Here is a 20,403-nt window from a genome sequence, read left to right on the forward strand (position 1 = left end):
GGAAAGGGTGTGAATGTTCTCTGCCAAGGAAGAGGCTGAGAGAACCCATGGGAGTGTAAATGGATTGGTGGATTTGAGGCTGGTTATTTACACAGCAGGTGTGTGTGTGTGTGTGTGTGTGTGTGTGTGTGTGTGTGTGTGTGTGTGTGTGTGTGTCTGGGGAAAAGGAAACAGGATTTAAAACTGTCTGCGGGGGGGACTTTAACACCCCACTTACACCGATAGACAGATCATCCAAACAGAAAATTAATAAGGAAACACAGCCTTAAATGACACATTAGACTGGATGGATTTAACTGATATCTATAGGACATTCCATCCGAAAGCAGCTGAATACACTTTCTTCTCAAGTGCACAAGGAACATTCGCCAGGATAGATCACATCTTGGACCACAAATCAAGCCTTGGTAAATTTAAGAAAATTGAAATCATATCAAGCATCTTTTCCAACCACAACACTATGAGATTAGAAATCAATTACAGGAAAAAAAAAAACTGTAAAAAACACAAGCACATGGCGGTTAAACAATATGCTACTAAACAACCAATGGAACGCTGAAGAAATCAAAGAGGAAATAAAAAAATACCCAGAGACAAATGAAAACGAAAACACGGCGATACAAAACTTACAGGACACAGCAAAAGCAGTTCTAAGAGGGAATTTTATAGCAATACAATCTCACCTCCAGCAACAAGAAAACTCTCAAATAAACAACCTAACCTTACACCTAAAGCAACTAGAGAAAGAAGAACAAACAAAACCTAAAGTTAGTAGAAGGAAATCATAAAGATCAGAGCAGAAATGCACAGATGAAGAAAACAATAGCAAAGATCAATGAAACTAAAAGCTGGTTCTTTGAGAAGATAAACAAAATTGATAAAACTGGCTGGTAACTTTTTTTGAGGGAGGGTTCTGGGATGCTCTAAAAATCAGATAAAAAAGTCATGGATACCCTCTGCCCCCCCCAAAAAAGAAAGATTCACAAATGTGCATTCAGGGGTTCACAGATGCCCGAAAGCCCATCTCATCCCCTTGGATGAGAGCTCTTAATTCAATGCATGGTCTTCCATTTCTAAGACACAAAAAGACAATTTCTGTACCTTTTCTAGGTACAATGGCTATGTAAGGAAGTAGCAGGCAACAAGAAATACATCTTTTAAAGATCAGCAAAACGCTGAGCTACAGCCACTGGCTGGCTTTGGGGCTCTGGGCAAATGACTGCAGACAGTGAGCCTCAGTTTTCCCATCAGGAAAATGGGCTAACACCACACCCTCCTCACCTACAAGGTTGTTCTGAGGTAGAACAAAATAACAGACGTTGAATGCTCTGAAAACCGGGAGGTTTTCACCAAATATAGAGTGTGGGTCACATGCTCAAATGGGGACCTGTGACCACCTCGGAGAGAGGTGACGTGGTCAGTGCCTTCCCCAAAGGGATATAATTGTAGGGGTACGCAGCATGGGGCTTTCGGATTTATTCTGATGGTTCCACTGCAGGAAGAAAAAGCCTTAGGGATCACCTCCAGCCACGTTCCCGGAGCCGCTAGCTCTTCCAGAGAGGATTAGGGGCACGTCAGAGGTTAGGAAGCCCACAGGCCTCGGCACCAGGCACCAGGTCCCAGACCCACGTCACGGCAGAGAGGCAAGGCCCTTCCACGGGCACCGAGGAAGCCCACCCACTCCAGGACCTCAGAAAGACTACCAAGGGCTTGGGTTGTCCTGGTTGATCTCTACATTCCCCTAAATCTGTCGTAAACACCAGTTTATGGTTTACTTTCAATCTCACAGAGTATCGGTCTGATGCAAGACTGTGAAACTACATACCTGGGTCTGAAAAACTGTCTTTCGAAAGCAATCTATCCTCAGGTAATGCAGGTCAACATCAATGGTGATGAATCCGATTGATGACATGGACTCCATACGATGTGATGAGAAGGGCGTTTCACCCCTGAGGTCCTCCCCAAACCCGTCACCCCAGGCTAACCATGAGAAAAACATGGACAGATCTCAATGGGGGACAACATACAAGACAGCTGACCACTCCTCAAAACTGTCAAGGTCATCGAAACCAAGGAAAGTCTGAGAAACTCAGTCCAGAGGCACCTAAGGAGACACGACAACCAAATGCCATGTGAGATCCTGGGACAGAAAAAGGGTATTAGGGAAAAAACTGAGGAGATATGAATCAGGTGTGGACTTTAGTTAATAATCATATCTCAATATGGGGTTCCTTCAATAACAAATGTACCAGCCTGAGGTAAGATGTTAAAAAGAGAGGAAATCGTGAGGGGTTTATGGGAACTCTTTGTATTATCTTTGTGATTTCTCTGCACATCTAAAACTGGTCTAAAAAAATTAAGTTTATTAAAATGCAAAAACAAGCAAGTAAGTGCCTCTGTCAGAATGATTCCCTGGCCGGGATAAAGCATTTGGGGTAGGTAGGGGGCTGTCAACAGCCCTGCCCTAGCCGGGGAAGGAAGGGGAGAAGGTAAGACTGGGACCCAGAGACCCAGAACACACACTGAAAAGGAATTTTTCAAGAGAAGGGTTTCTAGGTACCAGAGCCACAGATACCTAGAAACAGGGCCTGTGCGTGCCCTGCCATTTCCAGTAAAGGCTCCTTCTGATGTGGAACATTATGGGCCTCTTTAAGTCCTGGCAACTGGGGACTTCCCTGGTGGCACAGTGCTTCAGAATATGCCTGCCAGCGCAGGGGACACGGGTTCAAGCCCTGGTCCGGGAAGATCCCACATGCCATGGAGCAACTAAGCCCGTGCACCACAACTACTGAGCCTGCGCTCTAGAGCCCCCGAGCCACAACTACTGAGCCCATGTGCCACAACTACTGAAGCCCGTGTGCCTAGAGCCCGTGCTCTGCAACAAGAGAAGCCCCTGCAATGAAAGGCCCGGGCACCGCAATGCAGAGTAGCCCCCGCTGGCCGCAACTATAGAAAGCCCACATGCAGCAAAGAAGACCCAACGCAACCAAAAGTAAATAAATAAAATATAAATAATTAAGTCCCGGCAATGGTGTCTCACCCCCTTCCTGCATGGTTTTAAGGTCAGAGGTTCAGGCCACTCAGACTCACAAGTTTTGATCATCTTTACCCAAGGGAAGTTGGCCGGGGCTGTCTCGTCTCCCTGGGGACGTGAGAAGCAAAGCAGGGGGCAAATCTGCGATATCCTCATCAACTCCTGAGGTCGTCCCAACAGTTAAGTCCAAGCTTCTGGAAGGTTCTAGGGGAATTCAGCTGCATCCCGGTGGAAAGCTCTCCCCGCGTGCTGACTCTGTGGAGACCACCCTGCCGGCCTCACCCCTCGTGCAGACCAGACGAGGCCCCAGTGAACTGTATGCAGGAATCTCGTTTCAAACTGCACTGCTGGGACAAAGGGCCACCTGCCCCAGTCGCAGTGAGGTCACAGCCCACCATTTCAGAAGCACGCTGCATCCCGAGGGACAGGGTGACCCTTGAAAACTTCCAAAACTGGCTTTCTCTGCTCAAACACTTAGGATTTAACCGGGAACGTTCGACCTGGTCTTCCACCTCTGCCTGGTCTGCCTCATGTGACATCACGTGTGAACGTTAATGCAAGGAAAACAACGTTTAAGTGGAAAAGAGAGAGGAAAAAAAAGAATTCTAGTGTTTTGTATTAAAATATTTTATATTAATCATTCAAACTTAAATTTTATACAATGAATGCATACATCACCGGGGTGTCTGTCTCAGAGGGAGGTCGGGGAGGCGACGGGGTGGGGTGCGCCCCGCACGCTGGTACTTGCCCAGCTGTGAGCAGGGGATGAAAGGCAGGAGACAGGCGCTTTCCTCTGCTCGTCCTGCTGGTTCCGGGAGGGAGACGGGGATGTCACAGCGAAGAGATGGATCCTTGGGCGTCTCCTCGGGCCTCCTGCACTGGGATGAGCTGTGTTTCCGTGCCCTGGGTGAGCCACCCAGAGCCCGAGGCCCTCCGACCAGCGAGCCCTTGACATAACAGTGGCTGCGACATGTCACAACGTGAAGCGGGGACTGCCGAGACTGAGTGTGCGTCTATCTATAGGGACTTCCGAGGCCTCGCCTGTGGCAAGCCTGGCCCGCGGCCGTGCTGCCGGCGGGCGCGAGCACGGGGCCCGCGCCTAGGCGGTGGGCATGTCAGCCTTGCTGAGCGCGATGGCCAGCTCGAGGTCCTCCTGCTCCTGCCGCCGCAGCCGCGCCAGCCTCTCCTGCTCCGCCTTCTCGCTCTCCCGCTTGGCCCACGCCAGCTGCTGCTCCTCATTGCCAAACTGCGAAGGAAAAACGGAGGGTGGGTTACACGGCCCCGGCGCTGGCTGCCTGCTTGCTGGGGCGGGGAGGGGTGGGGGCGTGCTGCTGGGCGAGGAGGCGGAGGCCTGTCGTGGATGGACGGGTGGGTGCGGGGAAACGCAGTGCTGGGGTGTGTGCGGGAAGGTGCCCGGTGTGCAGGTGAAGACCAGGAAACGCCGGAAGCCCTTGTCTTGGTTGGGGAGGGGGAGGGGACGCGCACGCCCCAGTCCTGCCCCCCAGTCTGGAAGGGGTCAATGCACTGAGACACTGGGCTGAGTCTGACCTTAACTGCCACCAGAGAAACCAGCCGTCCCGTCCCTGCAGGGACCTGAAGCAGGCGGAAGCCAGGCATGGTATCGGGGACACTGAGAGACTTCCAGGGACTCCCCCCCACAGCACGCCCGCGGGGCCTCTTCTCGGGGGACGGCAGGGGCGTCTCTGGAAGCAGCTGGGGAGCAGAGTCAGCGGAACCCCAAGGAGCTGGGACAGCAAACCCCACGGAGCCTGGGCCTCGACGGGCCTTGATGCCCGGGTGAGAGGCGCTGGGGCTGGAGAGTTCCGGTTCAAACAGATCTCTGAGTCTCAAACGCGTAAAGGGGCCTTGAGGCCAAGCAAGATGATGAGGTCCTGAAACACTGCATCTCCGTCTCAGCCACAGTCCCAGGAGCTCTGGGAGACGCTCAGAGCCGCCTAGTACTTGGACGTTTACAGGAGCCCTGGCATTTACACCGCCATCTGGTCCAGGAGTTTTTTATTCTTGGGGTCCTTTTCCGAAAGGTTCAACTTTTTAAAGAATCATTTTTTAAAACAAGGGAAGACATCGTTTTGATCCTGAGATGGGTGAATTCAAACCATTCGGGGTACCTTAGCTCTATGGAAAGAAAAGCAAAGCCAGACCTCACACGCTCTTCCCCTGGTGGGGGTCCCCAACCCCCCGAGGCCCCCAGTTGCTGTACTCTGCCTCCAGTTGAGGGGCCTCCAGCACCCCTGGCCCCGAGCAGAGCTGCAGCCCATTCGGACCCCTGGCCTGCCTGGATCAGCGTCTCTCTTCCGTGCACTGACTCTGGCTGGCTCTCTGCTAAGCACTGGATGACACACCAAAGGTAAAGAGGGGCCTGGCGCCACTCGGGAACAAACAGACCTACAGACAATCCCAACCTGAGAGCGGCTCTTGTGGAGGCCCCGGCAGACCCACCAGGAGCCCCGCGGAAGGCACAGAGACAGGAATTCATGGCTACTTCTTCACACACACACAGTCTGAGTGGCAACCCAGGAGGTGGGCTGACAGCTGAGAACACTGAGGCCTGGGGGTGGAGGTGCAGGTGGCTGCAGAGCCTGGGCCCTCGGGACTCTGGACCTCCTCCCTGGTTCGGGGGGCAGTGGGGATGGCAGTGGTCAGCTGTAACTGCAGAGTTGAGGGCACAGGACAGGCCCTGGAGGTCTGGGCACCATCCCCAGTGAGGTGCCAGCTCTTGGGCGCCAAGTGCTCAAACTTGGTGCTGCCAGAAGAGCACAGGGTGGAAGGGGCCGGACCTCGAGGGGCTAACAGGCCCCAGAAGGGAGCTAAGAGTCTCCTGAGGAGGCTCCCTGGGCAAGCGAACGGGGCGATGGGGTTGGCAGCTTCTCAATGTTTCATGACCTGACAGCCAGTGTGCGGGTGAGGCAGGGCCCGACGGCGGGGACTGGGGCAGGGAAGGGCTGGGTGGGGGGAGGCTGCGCTGGAGCTGGATGTGGCCCCGAGGAGGAGAAGGAGGAAGCAGGACAGCCCGGGAGGCCTCTCTCCACCTGCCTGGGGAGTCAGACAGGGGCAGGTGAGGGTCAGCACGAAGAGGAGCTGTCCCCGGGAACAAAGGCTGGTCCTTGTTTTCTAGAGAAACTGCCCAGAAAAATGCTCAGAGGGCTGATGGGTCTCCAAGTTGGACTCCTGAAAGCCAGTCCCCGCCCCTCGTGTTTCCACCACTGGTCACAGATAATCGCCCTCCCCCCTCCACCGCCCCACCGTATTCTTTGGGGAATTTTTCAACACCTCTTCAGGAGAAAAACAAGGAAAAAACAACAAATGCTGATGGGAATGACTGCGGTGCTGCTGACAGCAGCGGGAGGGGACAGCTGGGCTGACAGGGGCCTCGCCCTTGCCAGCTCAGAGGAGGGGGCGGGTAGGGGCCAACAAGTAATGACCGGGGTGGTCCACACCAAAGCTGAAAACCAAGGCCCGGAGGGGTCAAGGGATTGGCTGAGGTCACGTGGCCAGGGACGGGCAGGCTGGGCCCACGCCACGGTGCCTGCTCAGCCCGGGTGCCTCCTGCTCAAGGAGTCTGTGTGTTCACAGTAAACGTGCTGACAGGAACGTTCTAGATGCCTTCAGAGTGGACTGGTTTGAGGCCAGCTTAGGATCCAGGATGGAGACTCGCAGCAGGCACGTGGTCTGCTTGCACTTGAGGAGCACAATGGGCTGTGATGTCTGAGGGATACTGGAGGAAGGGGCTTCTCTGTGGCTCCTTCTGTGTCTCGGAGCAGCAGAAAATCCTTCCCCCGGCCCCGGTGGAGATACCTTGACCGGGCCGCGCTCTTGTCCTCTGACCTGGATGCGTTACACGCCGGCGCGAATCTGGACCGCCTGAGGGTGCAGGAGCTGCTCGGTAAACGGCAAGCTCCGATTTCTGCTTCACTCTTGTGCCGTCGAGGAACCGAGACCCGGCTGGGCACGAGCATTCTGCTCTTTCGAGATACCTCCCGCGCCGGGGCCTGACGGACTCTAAGCGGTTTGTTTTCGGCGGCCTCTCCACAGAAATCCGAGGTTCAGAGGCCTCTGAAGAGGCACGTGAAGCACCGGCACCCTTCCTCCCCAGGGATCAACGTGTGCACCCGTCTGCCATCACCACGCGTGGGGACACTTCTAGCCACTTCCCATTAACTCGCTTATCCTGCTATCGCAAGGACAGCAGGATAATGCACGTGGGATCCGCGGCATGTGGGATCTTCCCGGACCGGGGCACGAACCCGTGTCCCCTGCATCGGCAGGCAGACCCTCAACCACTGCGCCACCAGGGAAGCATCCGACTCGTTTGACGACGCAAAGCGTGACTGATCCCGTCTGATATTTGCTCTGCTCTTAATGCAGACTTCCCAAAAGAAAGCGCTGTTTTGCTCACCTCTAAATACTACTTCCTAGTAAACACGTTCACCTAAGACAGAAAGGCTTGTTTTAAAAGAAATACCAGAGAGAGTTCCTGTGAGCCGCTACAAGCACAAGTAACCCACTGATGGAAACTGGGGGCTTATAAATGAGAGGGTTCCAGAGTGGCAGAGCTGGGGTGCCAAGGGGGGCGGGATTGAGTACACCTGTGACACTGGCGTCCCTGAACTCCAACACGGACCAAGCTGCTTTTGCACGGGTAACAACATGTCCTGATGGTACGCTTAGAACATCCAATCTGAAAGAGTCACGCTGCCAGGCTGCTGGGCAGTTAGAGACCTCTCTGCATTTACCCAGGGAAGCTGAAGTACACAGACCAGAGGAACCAACTTTGGCCTTGAGTTGGCATGTATCTTTGAGGTCCAGTGAACACAGAAACCACCGGCCAATGGACTGAGCCCCCGGACGCCATGAAAACGCAAGGACATCCTGAGTCCCTGGAGGTGGGACACTTTTGACCATGTTTTGGACCATGGTATGACTGAGGGGACAAACCAAACCAATTAGGTGTCCTGCCTCCCATGCATCCCATCCCATTAGAGTGGGCTGAATCTCCCAGTCAGGTGACTTCCCCTGGAAAGACTGGGGCGTCTGAAGCGGGAAAGGTGATTTTAAACGTAAAACAGCAGGGCTGCAAACTGGGCAGAATCCAATTCCTCACCTGCAGTTGAGGGTGATTAAATCCCAGGGGTGTTTTAAAATCGATGTTAACAACTGTGCTGGAATGACCAGAAATGATGTGTCAAATGATAACTTGAAATCTTGGGGTTTAAAAAAAAAAATTTTCCAAAAACCAGCTGGGGGTGGGGGGGGGTGGGCACAGGAAATAGAACTGTGCATTTCAGAGAGAGAACAGTCATTTCTTCCAATTGCCATTCAAATCCACTTACCCTTCCGCCCTACCCTAGAGTACCTGAGTCATGCGTGAATAGCTCTATTTTTTTTCATCAGTGTTTCAGTTTTTCCATTGAAAAATAAAGGCAGTGCTATCTAAGAAACTGTAGATAAAGCGGGTTTTGTTTCTGGCTTTTATTAACAATGTTGCCACTTGTATATATATCCACACTGTGCCCTGGCCGTCAGCACAACCCCGCTAACTGCAGTCATAAAATATTTACAGGTCGCCAAGAGCCAGGAATGTGTCGGCGTCTTGGGCGATTTCCATAAGCCACGACAGCTGTGCGCGAGGTGGATCTGAAAGGAACTGGGTGTTCACTGGGCACTGATATGGCAGAGCGTGCTTTAAGACGGATATTCTAGGAGTGGAAGCATCTATAAACAACACATCTCACAACGAACGAGGAAACTGCAAAATCGAGGGAAGAAAACCTTTTAAAAAACACAGGTGCGCAACAGACAGTGAAACTGATTCTGGGAAGACAACGTCTGAAGCTCTCTGAGAACAAGATCTCTGGGTACTGATGAGGGTACTGAAAACACTCTAATGTGACAGCGTTTTACAATCTGGAATCTTTTTTCACACCAAGACACAAAACCAGACCTTCAAAATCCCTGGATTAGCTTCGAAAAAGGCACTTAACTCTGCTAATGGCTTTCTGAGTTTTGGGGGTTTCTCCCTGCAAAAGGAAGGGGATTCAGAGTGGCTGTTCTAGGTTGCATTTCAGTTTTCATTGTAGCTGGTAACTGAAATAAAAGTTCTAAAAAATCAAATTTGCTTTCCCTTCATGTGATCCGGCTGGGTCCTTCAATTCGCACTTGCTGCCCAAAATGCACTGGGTGGGACCATCAGAACTCCCCCACAAAGACTTTTTTGAGGACAGCAAGACCCGAATGTAACTTTAGCAGTCTTGTTTTCGTACTTCAGAAGCGTCTGATGTCGCGGCTTCCAAAAAAATCAATGAACACAACAGGCTCTGGGCAACAGAACTAATACAGAGTCTACCGTGAAGGACAGAAAAACAGGCATACTGGGCCACCCTGCTGGAAGAAAACGTGCCCTTATCACAGAGTATCCAAACCAGAGCTCTTTTTTTTTTATTGAGAAACCGTTTTTCTTACAGAAAGCAGCAGTACAGAATAAATAACACGGGTGATGGTGTGAGGTACCGGGAGACTTGAGCCAGGAGGAGGTCTGCCATTCGAAAGAGACAAAAAAGAAATAACCCCAAAGAAGCTGCAAGCGTAGGGAGGGGAGGGAATGGCGCGGAGGCGGAGAACTTAACTTACAGAGGTGAAGTCTGCAAAGCCCAAGGAGGAGGCTTTAGAAGGTTTAGCTGAAGAGGAGGGAGCAAATGGATCTTTTCCACTAAACGGGTCCCCAAACCCCTTTTTATTTTGGAACGGGTCACTGCTGTCAGCCCCGAGTGGCTGGAATGGATCGGGGGGCTCGGGAAAGTCTGCAGAACCAAGCTGGCTTACAGGTGTACTTTTACCTGGAAAGTTTAGGAGAAGAAAAAAAAAAAAAAAAGGAGAAAAAAAAGAAATACAAGTTACTGACCACAGACAGAACAGAGTCCTGACTGAAGAGCCGGGCACCAGCTCCCTGGGAAACCCTATCCCTCTTTGGAAAGAGCTGGAATGCCGCTCATGGGACGGACCCCGGGGAATCTGCGTGGATCTTGGCTTTCCTCTCCATTTATCCCGGAGGCTTAATGGTTTGTGGGCGTTACAAGAAAACCACTTCAGATGACCCCCTCCCCTCCCCTCCCACCGCAGCTAAAATTTACATCATCTTTAAAAAGCTCACATGCAGGCGTGTTTCAAAGTGATTCATTTTAGCATGGCAACACATTTACTATCACACTGAGTTTTTAAAAAGTCATGGCTGAGCAGAAAAATACACTGCAAGCTTCCAACAATTAAAAAAAAGGGGGTGGAGATTACTTGCAACTAAACAGGGCGATTAGTTTCACAATGTGGTGTGTGCAGAGTTAGCCGTGTTAGTCGTGAGGGTCCGGAGGCAGCTCACCAGACAAACCCACTCTGCCGTCCTGGGTTTAAATTCGTTTCCAGCTCCCGCTTCTGTCCCTTTGGCTCCAAGGGGCAGGCTTTGGGCCTTTCTGGGCTCTTGCCAAGAGGGTGGCTCTGGGATGCCCCGGTCCCGGCAAGGCAGATCTCCACGGGGATGCGGGAGAGAGGTGTTTAGAATTGGAGGGAAATGAGGTTGTGAGGCCATGCTTCGGGGGTATGGCCTGAGGACAGGTGGCTTCTCCCAACAAATCCTGCCAATATGTCAGAACAATCCGCTAGGAACCTGAACCTTCTCCAGGCCTGCTTGGCAAGAGGGGGCGGGGGGCCCACGTGATGAGCCTCAGGGATCTGCCTGTTTTGCAGGCCAGGTTCCTGCCTGATGCCACTCATTTGCCCAACAGCTGCCCAGGGTACTGGGGTAACCCAGGGGGTGAGACGTTCAATCTGGCAGCTCTGTGTCCAAGCCCGGGCTAGAGGCTCGAGGATACTTAACACGATTCTGATTTGTTAACTGAGCTGCCTATGTTTACTCTTGCAATTTCAAAGTAATGCGCAAAAAGAACCCAAAAGCCGAGGGTCACATTCCACAGAAGACCCTGGACATCCAGCTGCACGTCCAGAGAATGCCCCTGGCCCTGAGCTACAGCTGACCCCTGTAGCACCTGAGCCCAGGACACCTGCCTTCTTCACCCTGCTCGCCTCCGCCACCCCACCTGCCCGCACGTCCATGTCCGTGCCCAGCTCCAAAACCACCCTCTCTGACGCTGCTTCCCAGGCCACATTTCTGACGGCCTCAAGGTGTCCCTAACGACTCCTGCCTCTGTCACCCTTAGTTCTGAGACCCAGATGAGGACAAACCCCTCAGCCCCAGCTGGCCTCAGTTTCCTGTCTGGGAAGTGGGAACGAAGAGGTAGGGGTCAGACTGGGTGACTGGTGCACGGCGTGCTCCTCGGGGCTGCACGGGGCTGCGCCCCACTCCAGGCCACTCAGCATCCGGCACCGCAGTGCCTGCGCAAGTGGGGCTCAGTGTGTGTGGGGCCTGTGAGAGCCTGGCCTGAGGCCCCCCCTGGACACGCAAGTTTATTTACTTGTCACTCGACGCAGCAGCTGGGTGGCCGTAAGGTACAAATGCCACCCTGTCTCTGTCAGCTTCACCCATGCATGAGAAATTCGAGTTACCAGTGACGTGGTCCCGGCCTGGGAGAGCCCACGGAGAAGAGATGGGCGCCGAGCCCACCAGAAGCACTGGTTAAAATCCCCACACCCCATCCCACCTGAATCGGGACTTCTGGGTGGGCGGGGGATGCCAGTGCATGGATGCCCCCACCGACAGCTGGAACACAGAGGCCCCACGCTGCCCCCTCCCGTCAGAGCTGCTGCTGGTTTCTTTTCGCTTGTTCAAGGAAACCGAGAGTCTTAACTTCCCGAGGCTTGCCCAGGACTCTGAGACACATGCAGCCCTGCACCCAGCCCTCTGTTGCTTCCTGCGGTCAGAGCGGAGCACCTCTATGCCCTTGCCTGTGGCCTAATGCTGACCCCTGGCCTTTGCAGGTTCTCACTGTCACGAGCAGCACCCCCACGCACGTGTGTTTATTTATAGGAAACGTTTCTGGAGGTGGAGCTGTGGGTCAGAAGGTGTGCCCACTGCAGCCTGACCTTCCCTGTCACACTGCCTGTCCCAGGCTCCGACAGGATGCACCCCGACCAAGAAGGGAGGGTGGAGAGGAGGCTGTAGGCTGGGACATCGGTCAACCTCTCCCTGTGGCCACGAATCAGTTCAGTCAGCCCTGAGGCCCAATAAGCCAGGTGAGCCACCGACAAAGCCCCGGGGTGGGGGGCCCTTCCCCAGAAGGGCGGTGCCAAGTCCCGCGGCACAGCAGGAATTAGGGCCTCTCTCCCCCAGGGTAACTGCTTCTCAGGGTGAAGTCCTGGGGCTGATCCCCACGACCCATCTTCTGTGCAGGCTGAGTTCTCTACCTCTGGTCCCTTCTCTCCTATTTGTGACAGAGCCACAGACTTCAGGCGGCCCACCCCACCCAGCACCAAATGCCCCTCCCTGAGACGTTCTCCCTGCTGTCGGCTATCCTGCCTCCTCCTCTCCCTCCTGGACCTCAGCCCCTAGGCTTCAGAGAGCAGGGCGATCTGGGTGCTGGCTTTGAAGAAATGCCTCCCCCAAGGCCACCTTACACAACCAGGCTACTCCCTGGTCCAAGGGTCGAGCCGATGGGTGAGCCAAGGCCTCCCAGGCCCAGCACCACAGTGACCGGAGAGCGCTACCGTGTTGCCGCGGACCCCTTCCCCTCTCTTCAGAGGCGAATGTGCAGCTCTGGCGGGAGGGGTCGGGCAAGACCTGCCCCGCAGCGTGTCAACTCCAGGCTGCGCAGCTGCGAGCAGTGGGCAGCCAGGCGGAGCCCAGGAGCACCCTGGGCAGGAGGGAGGGTGGGCGTGAGGCAGGGTGCTCTGGTCCACATGGCCGCACCACCACCTCAGGCAAGTGGTCCTCACCTCTCCCGGGTCCCTGGGAATCACCCCTGCGACAGCCACTGGCTGCTCACCCTCTCAGCTTCTCACCCCATGGGCCGTCCGCACCCAGCAAGGTGGCCTTTTAACGCAGAGCTGACCCGACACTGCCGAGCTCTCCCCGCTGCTCTGGGAATACACACCCCAGCCTCGGCCATCCTGCCCCTGCCCAGCGCAGCCCTCTGCGCTTGCTGCTGCCCAGGCTGGAACGCTCTTCCTCATGTGGGTGCCGCACACACAGAGGCCGCCCTCCCCACTTCTGGCTCAGACACCTCTGCAGCCCTCGTCACGCTCCGTCGTTATTATGTCACTTGCTGTATATTTTCTCTCTTTCCCAACAGAACGTGAGCTCCACGAGGGTGAGGGCCCTGCTGTCCTCAGCTGTGTCCCCGCTGCCTAGGGCAGGGCCCGCTGCTTAGACCCCTCTGCTGAACGGAGCTTTCTAACGTGCAAGCTCCACCGTGCCCGGCCCTGCCCTGGGGCCCCGCATCCGCTGTGGCGAATCCAGAAGGCCCTACAGCCCACACGGAACCCTTCCCAACATCACCCCCCAACCGCCCTCCAGGGCCTGAGCGGCACCTCCCTCCCCCCCCAGGACCCCCCAACCCCGGGCTTCTTTTCAGACAGCCCCTCTGCCCAGATGGCACCTCCACCTCAAACGCCTGTGACCCGCTGTCTCCCCATGCCTGTGTTCAGCCCTCCCAGCTCGGCCCTGGGCAGGGAGTGGGGTGTGGGCCCCTGGAAGACGGTGCAAAGCACGGCCACCACCCCACTCAGCCTTGCTCTCTCAGCCTCAGTTTCCTTATCCATGAAATGGGGTTGTGATGGGCTGAATTGGTTCCCCTCGCAACACCCCCCAATTCACTATGTTCAGGTCCTCTCGCCCAGTACCTCGGAATGTGACTGTCTTTGGACACGGGATCTTTGCAGAAGTAATTAAATTAGAATGAGGTCCTATGAGTGGGCCCTAATCCAATAGGACTGGTGATCTTGGAAGCAGAGGAGAGTCGGACACAGACATGCACAGAGCAGAGACCCCGGGAAGACACGGGGGGGAGGACGCTGTCTACAAGCCAAGCAGAGAGGCCTCAGGAGAAACCAACCCTACCTACACCTTGACCTCGGACTTGCAGCCTCCAAATCTGCGAGACGCTCAGTTTCGGCTGTCTAAGCCACCCAGTCTGTGGTATTTGTTACGGCGGCCCTAGCACACTCTCACAGGGTAATAGAGCACCAGCTGTGCACGGCTGCCGGAGCCGGGCTCGGCCTGGGATGGGCTGCCTGCTTTCGTAAATCAAGCGTTACTGGTCTGCCAATGCCAGGCCAGGCCGGCGCAGCTCCAATCCCTAGAGGTCAGGACAGCTTGCCCCTATGGGCCCCACTAGGAAACCGAGGACCCCCGACTGCAGCTCTCTGCTCTAACAGAGCCACTCGTATGTCCCGTGCGCAGCGTGGTGGGCACGTGCAGCCCCTGGGCAACAGTGTCCTCCCCTTGAACTGCTGAGTTGTGTGCACTGGCCGCCACCATCCTGCTTCCTCGGTCCCCCCAGGCAGCCTCCTTCTGCAGGGTGGAGTAGCACCACGCCCCAGGTGTGCTCCACACCCACCAGAGTCCCCCTGCAGGGCGCACCAAGATGCAGACCCCGCCTCGCTCTCCAAACCCCAAGCCGCGGCATCACTGGGGCTTGATCGTGGACGGACAGACATGTTCCCGAGTGAACTATGCTCGGGGCGGGGGGGGCCCTGAAACACCTGCAGCCTTCTCTGGGCCCACGGTGACGGGTCCTCACCTGCGAACTGAGCCGGTACAATGTGTGCCTCTGGCAGGGGCACCCTGGGAGACGCGGTCCTGAGGGGTGGCGACACTGAGGGAAGGGACACTGACCTCAGCGGGCACAGTCCCTGCAGCCTGGCCACCGCGGCCTCCTTCCTATAGCAACTAGCGACTTCCACCATGCTGACCGCCCTGCACTGTCCAGCCAGGCCAGTCTCCCCCGGCCCTGACACAGCCTTTCCCTTCCCCTGGAAGACCCTTCTCCAGGGCTCACTCCACCCCTGCAGGCTTCCCCACTGCCCTGTCTACCTCCCGTGCACCAACCTGTCTTGGTCTCCGGCACACCTGAGGGTCAGCTCCACGTAGGTGGGGCTCAGCACACTGCAGGTGCCAGTAATACCAGCCCCCTCTTCTTGGTGGGGGTCCTCATGGGCGGGATGCCACCACCCAGGCTCCACGGGGCCATCCTGAGGGGCCTGAGGCCTTTGGGGGAACCTCACTGATGAGCCAGGAAGGGATACAGGCATCTGGCTTCCCTCCTTTGCAAGAAAGGGCGACAAGTATTCATCGGTGCACTCTTAAGCTAATGTTTTTAAAATCAGAAACTAAAAGAATGGACCAAATAGCAAAATCCAAATCCAAGAAAAAGTAAGAGTTGCCAGGGACAGGCTGAAAAGCCCAGGGCCCAGAGCAGCCTCTGGTTCCAGCAGCAAGTCCAGGGTGGACGGCTGCTTGACTTCCTGGAGCACTTCTTGCAGGAGTTGCTCACAAAGGGCAGACATCTGAGCCGGGATAAGTGGGTCAGTCGACCCCAGCCAGGCCCTGAGAGCAACCACAACAGTCCAAATGTTCAAATAAATACATCATTGCCCACTTGTGCGCTCTTCTTTTTTTTCCTTTTTCAGTTAAGAAGACCTTCCTCCCCTGCTTTGGGGGATTTTTTTTTTTTTATCAGTTTTTGGTGGGGGGTGGGGGGCAGTTAAGAATCCAGCCAGCTAGAATGACAAGTTGAGGTTTCCGACAAGCAAAGAGATGATCGGGGAGATGAGAACTGGCAATCATGTCAAGCACAGCCCGGGACTGGTTTTGCTCTGCTGCCGAAACCGTTGTTATTTAGAAATCATGACTGTGTTAATATGAAACCAGGGCACATCAACTGCTCCTGTTTTCGGGGGCGTGAGGGGGAGAAAATCAAACGGTTTTTTCTCGGTTATCTGTTTTTCTGCTCAGGCACAGAGGCTGAATTATCGGACCTGGCACGTGCGAAATCGGTGGCATCCCTGGATCGGCCTGACACGATGCTCGCGAGCATAGGCTTTTTACAAAGAAACCCTCGCCCTGATTGCCCTTGGTCCAAACTTCCCACTCTGCGCCCCCGTTTATTTTTAGCAGCTGCACTTTTAAAACATTCTGGGGCTAGTTCCTGCTTTTATGTAACCACTTCTGCTAACCCTTAATTGTTTTGGTTTTTTTCCGATTTTCTGAGGTGTTGCTCATCTCAAACGGGACAAAGTAACTCGATCTGCCTCCATGCCCCCCGAGCAAAGCCGGCTGCCCGGCTTTATGCCTTTCCGTGGCTCCGGGTACGGAGAGTGAGGAAAAAGCTTGACTGGGGCGTGTTTCAGTGAAGAGAGCACAGATCACCCTTTTTTTTTTTTAATTTTGGTATAAAGCTAACCAGGATGATACCTGGCCTGTCATTCCTAGACACCTGCCCAGGGAAGGGAGCCCCGAGCGTAGGGGAGGCTGTGACTGCAGAGGCTGGAGCCTGTGACTTCCAGCCCTGGGGGCTGGCTGGAAGCTGCTGCCGCGCCCCCCAGAGAGACTCTCCATCACTCAGAGGAGTCTTCATGACCAGAGGGAGGAACGCAAGGTTGAGGATAGGACAGAATAGGACTTATTTCAAACCGCAGCAGTTTCAGCAGCTACCCCAGCGGTGCACCGAAACCACACACAGGACAGCCTTGAGCAAAAACAATATGAACCCGATCGTTTACCACGGTGTGTGCTGTTAAAAAAAACTTCGGTGGCCGGCCCCACCCTGGTAGCAATGTCTTTTATTCCCCTACTTCTGAACTTTCTGAGGCCACACAGGCCCCCGGCAACCCAGCAGTGGTGAAGCCCGTGCCGACCCTCCCTCCTCGCCTCTCGGGAAGCTCTCTGCCGGGAGGGTCCCTGCAGCGGCGGTGAGTGGAGAGAATGATAGAACACAAACCCCCCTCACCATACAAATGTGAACACTGAAAGAAGCCAGATTCTCTTGCTTGAAATTCTTTACTTAGAAGAAAAGTAAGAGGGTTGGGTGATTTTGGGGGGGTCTCAATAAATCGGATGAATGAAAATATCAAAAATAGACATGAGTCTGAGTGTATGTTTTCATCCCAACCAGATACTTGCTGCGTTCTATTTATAAGATTGAGGGCTGCAGTTGGGAAATGCAGTTCTGTAGATGAGACTTAAATACAAAAACAACAAAACACAAAAATAAAAAACAAAGGTTTGTGGTCAGGACAGCTGCCCCACCTGAGCTACTACCCTACACAACACAGGACGTTCCCAAACTGCCATTCGTTGCAACACGGGACGTCCACACAACTGTCACTCGTCCTACACTATGGGGGACGCCTACACAACAGTCACTCGTCCTACACTACGGGGGACGCCTACACAACAGTCACTCGTCCTACACTACGGGGGACGCCTACACAACTGTCACTCGTCCTACACTACGGGGGACGCCTACACAACAGTCACTCGTCCTACACTACGGGGGACGCCTACACAACTGTCACTCGTCCTACACTACAGGGGACGCCTACACAACCGCCAGGCTTCCGAGAGTCATACTACACAGGAGAGCTGTGGCTGGGAGGAGGCACTCCTTGTCACCTTGGTGCCTCCCTTCCTGCCCCCTTAAACCCACCAACAAAGCTTAACTGGGGGGAGAGAGAAAGCAGGCTGTCCGGAGCACAACCTTTCACATCCATAATCACTTGGGAACTTTTTACTGAAGAAGATCGCTTTTCACCAACACACGTGAAAAACAGACGTCCCCCTGTGGCGGGATGGGGCGGGAGAGCGAGGAGAGCTAATTTCTCAGGACGTGACCCACAGGGCCACCCAAGCGGCTTGCCAGCGAGGAGTCCTGCAGACACCAGCCCCGCTCGCTGTGGCTGATGCACACGCGAGGAGAAGGCAAGCCCGGCAGATCAAAGCCGTGCCAAGCAGCACAGTGCCGGCAGATAAAATCTGAGGTCCCCACCATCACAATCTTGAGATTTTCCACTAAAAATATTTACCGAATTTTAAGAAAAATCTGCTTAATGCATTGAAGGGAACAGGATGAGGTTTGGTTCTGAATTGTTGAGAAAAGCTGAACAAATATTTACTATTATCCATCAGGCGCCCCCTGAACTGATGCGTTTTTCATTCTCTGTGAGGTGCCCAGGGTAGTCAAGGCTGAGGAGCCCACTGGATGTGGGGTCTTCGCACTGTCAGAAGGAAAAGCAGAGAAGGGGGAAAAGTAGCCACACTTTCAGGGTCCTCAAAAGACAAATATCCTTTGGACTGAAAAATACAATTTTCAAGGTTTCCACGAAAAGCTCCTAAGACATTCATAAGAAACCTGACAGGGGCTACTTTAGTTCTGCAGCAAAAACGGGGAGTGGGTACATGACATATAAACGAATTTACAAATCACAGATCAGTCTTTGCAACCAAAATAATGCAGACTGGCAGGTCTCACAGTTCTGCTTTTTGAAAAATCGTATTTGTTCTTTGATTTGCGCCTGCAACGCACTCTGCTGAATCAGCCCTGTGTGCTGGCCTGCCTCGTCCCTCTGAGGGGCCTAGGGTGCCTTGGGGGGGGGACAAGGGATATGTTAGCTACAGCCTGGTGGGGAGAGCCCTGGGGCCGCGGTGGCCCAGGCTTTGTTCCTCCCTATAGAGCAGTGCCAATGCTGCCAGAACGCCACCACTGCACGGGCAGAGAGGCGCCGTGCCCACATTTAACAAAATCCCCAGGGTGCCACACGGTGGGTCTGGAAGCCAGTTTGAAGGCACTTGTGCACTGGAGGGGGGGTGCAGAGCCCACCCGGAGCCCCCTCCCGTTGTCGGGGCCGCATGAAAGGAGCCAGAGAGCCTGCAGTAGGTGGGGGACCCGCCCACTCTCACTCCCTTTACAGCCAGTTCCCACCACCCACTCAGATTACACACATGTGCTGTTTTTCAACTGACAATGGCGGCGGCCGGGGGTTGACTCAGTGCTCTGAATGTGAGAGATGAGGGACCACATTCACCCCATCAGAACAGCAAGGGCTGCACAAGGAACATCGTCCTGGGCCCCCTCACCTTGCTGTAGGTGGAACCAAGGGGCTGCAGGAGGCCTGGGGGCAGGTACACGAGGCAGCCCCTGGCGGCCGGGGAGGGGGCCGGGGTCAAGGTGGCAGCTGCTGTCCGTTCACACGGATGCGCAGACACCAGAGAGGGGAGTCCACACTCTCTGGGCCTGCACCCTAACACGAGGCCCTGCTACACCCCGCCACCAGAGCCCAGCTGGCTGAGCCCTGACTCCTCTGCTCCAGAACCCCAAGCCTGGGCACTTGCACCCCGCTGAACGATAGGCAACAAGAGCGTCACTCAACTCCCACTCAATCCACCGCTCGATTCCGGGCGCAGGAGGGTGGGCGTGTGCTAAGGTAGGCAAATGCTTCTATTTTTGAACTCTGCCAACTTTGAGAACAGAAATTCACCCCAAAGAGCAATTCATCTCCAGGCACTTTACAGGTTAAGAGGCTGAGAGGACAATGGCTTTTCTCCCTCTGCTGGGAGCCGGCTCTCGAGCACACGCTGGCAGGGGTCCCGCCCAGCCCTGGCACAGAAGCTCCCGGCGGGCAGGGGGTGGCCCGCGGGAAAGGAGGACTCCGCCAGGCTGGGCGCCTGAGGCTCCCCTGGAGGACCCCAACCCTGGCTGGCTGGCAACGGCCATAATTCCAGGCTCCTCGAGCTGGCAGTGAACTGCTTTTGTCCCGTTCTAGAACTTCACAGGTACCCACCAAATTATCTCTCTGAAATCATCGTGGGAACGGAATTAAAGTAGTTAAGCTCAAGGTTGAGGTGCTAACCGCACGGCTCAACTGGTGAAGCCATTTTAAGAGTGGATCTTGTGCAACAAACAAGGGGACGGAACCCACACGGGCCAGGGATGACCACCCTGGTTTCACCCCCAGCCTGGCATCTCAGAGCCAAGCACACACCTGGGCTGGCGCCACGGATGAACCGGGGGCGTCCTCCCTGACCGAGTCCTGTGTGGCAGCTCCCGGGACGGTCAAGCGGACCACCGAGCCAGCGGGCTTGGCCCAAGTGTGGGCGGCAACCAGAAAACCGCCCAAGAGAAAGATCCCACAGCCAGTCACCCTGTGTGGAGTCAGTCACAGCTGTGGGAGGGGACTCATGTTCTAGGGGGGAAATGATTATTTATCTATTTACTTTTTGAGAATCACTTGAACCAAACAGGACCCCGGTTAAACGGTCTCCCGTTGTCCTGTGTGTGTTGGAAGAATTATGGGAAGGGGAAGAGGGGCAGAAAGACATCACCAGTGTGTGCGTGGTTTTATCCTGAAGGTGCAAAGGTTATTAGCAGTAATAATAATTAAATTGGGGAAAGGTTAAAGGTGACTGGCTG

General features: G+C 54.7%; 1 protein-coding gene across 35 annotated transcripts in view; it reads right to left on the reverse strand.

The window, feature by feature from the left end:
• Nucleotides 1–3,638: 3,638 nt before the first annotated feature.
• The window catches only part of EPS15L1 (epidermal growth factor receptor pathway substrate 15 like 1), a 101,286-nt gene continuing 84,521 nt past the window's right edge, over nucleotides 3,639–20,403 (reverse strand). For 13 of the 35 annotated variants that reach the window (XM_033853811.2, XM_033853818.2, XM_033853825.2 and 10 more), the window contains 2 exons: nucleotides 9,683–9,888; nucleotides 3,640–4,280 (listed from right to left, as the gene is read on the reverse strand). In XM_033853811.2, the coding sequence (XP_033709702.1) occupies nucleotides 4,134–4,280; nucleotides 9,683–9,888 (353 nt within the window). In that variant the 3' untranslated portion in view covers nucleotides 3,640–4,133. The other 22 variants (XM_073802995.1, XM_033853816.2, XM_073802990.1 and 19 more) reach the window with 13 other exon arrangements.

Source organism: Tursiops truncatus, chromosome 3 (genome assembly GCF_011762595.2).
Source record: "Tursiops truncatus isolate mTurTru1 chromosome 3, mTurTru1.mat.Y, whole genome shotgun sequence".
NCBI lineage: Eukaryota > Metazoa > Chordata > Mammalia > Artiodactyla > Delphinidae > Tursiops > Tursiops truncatus.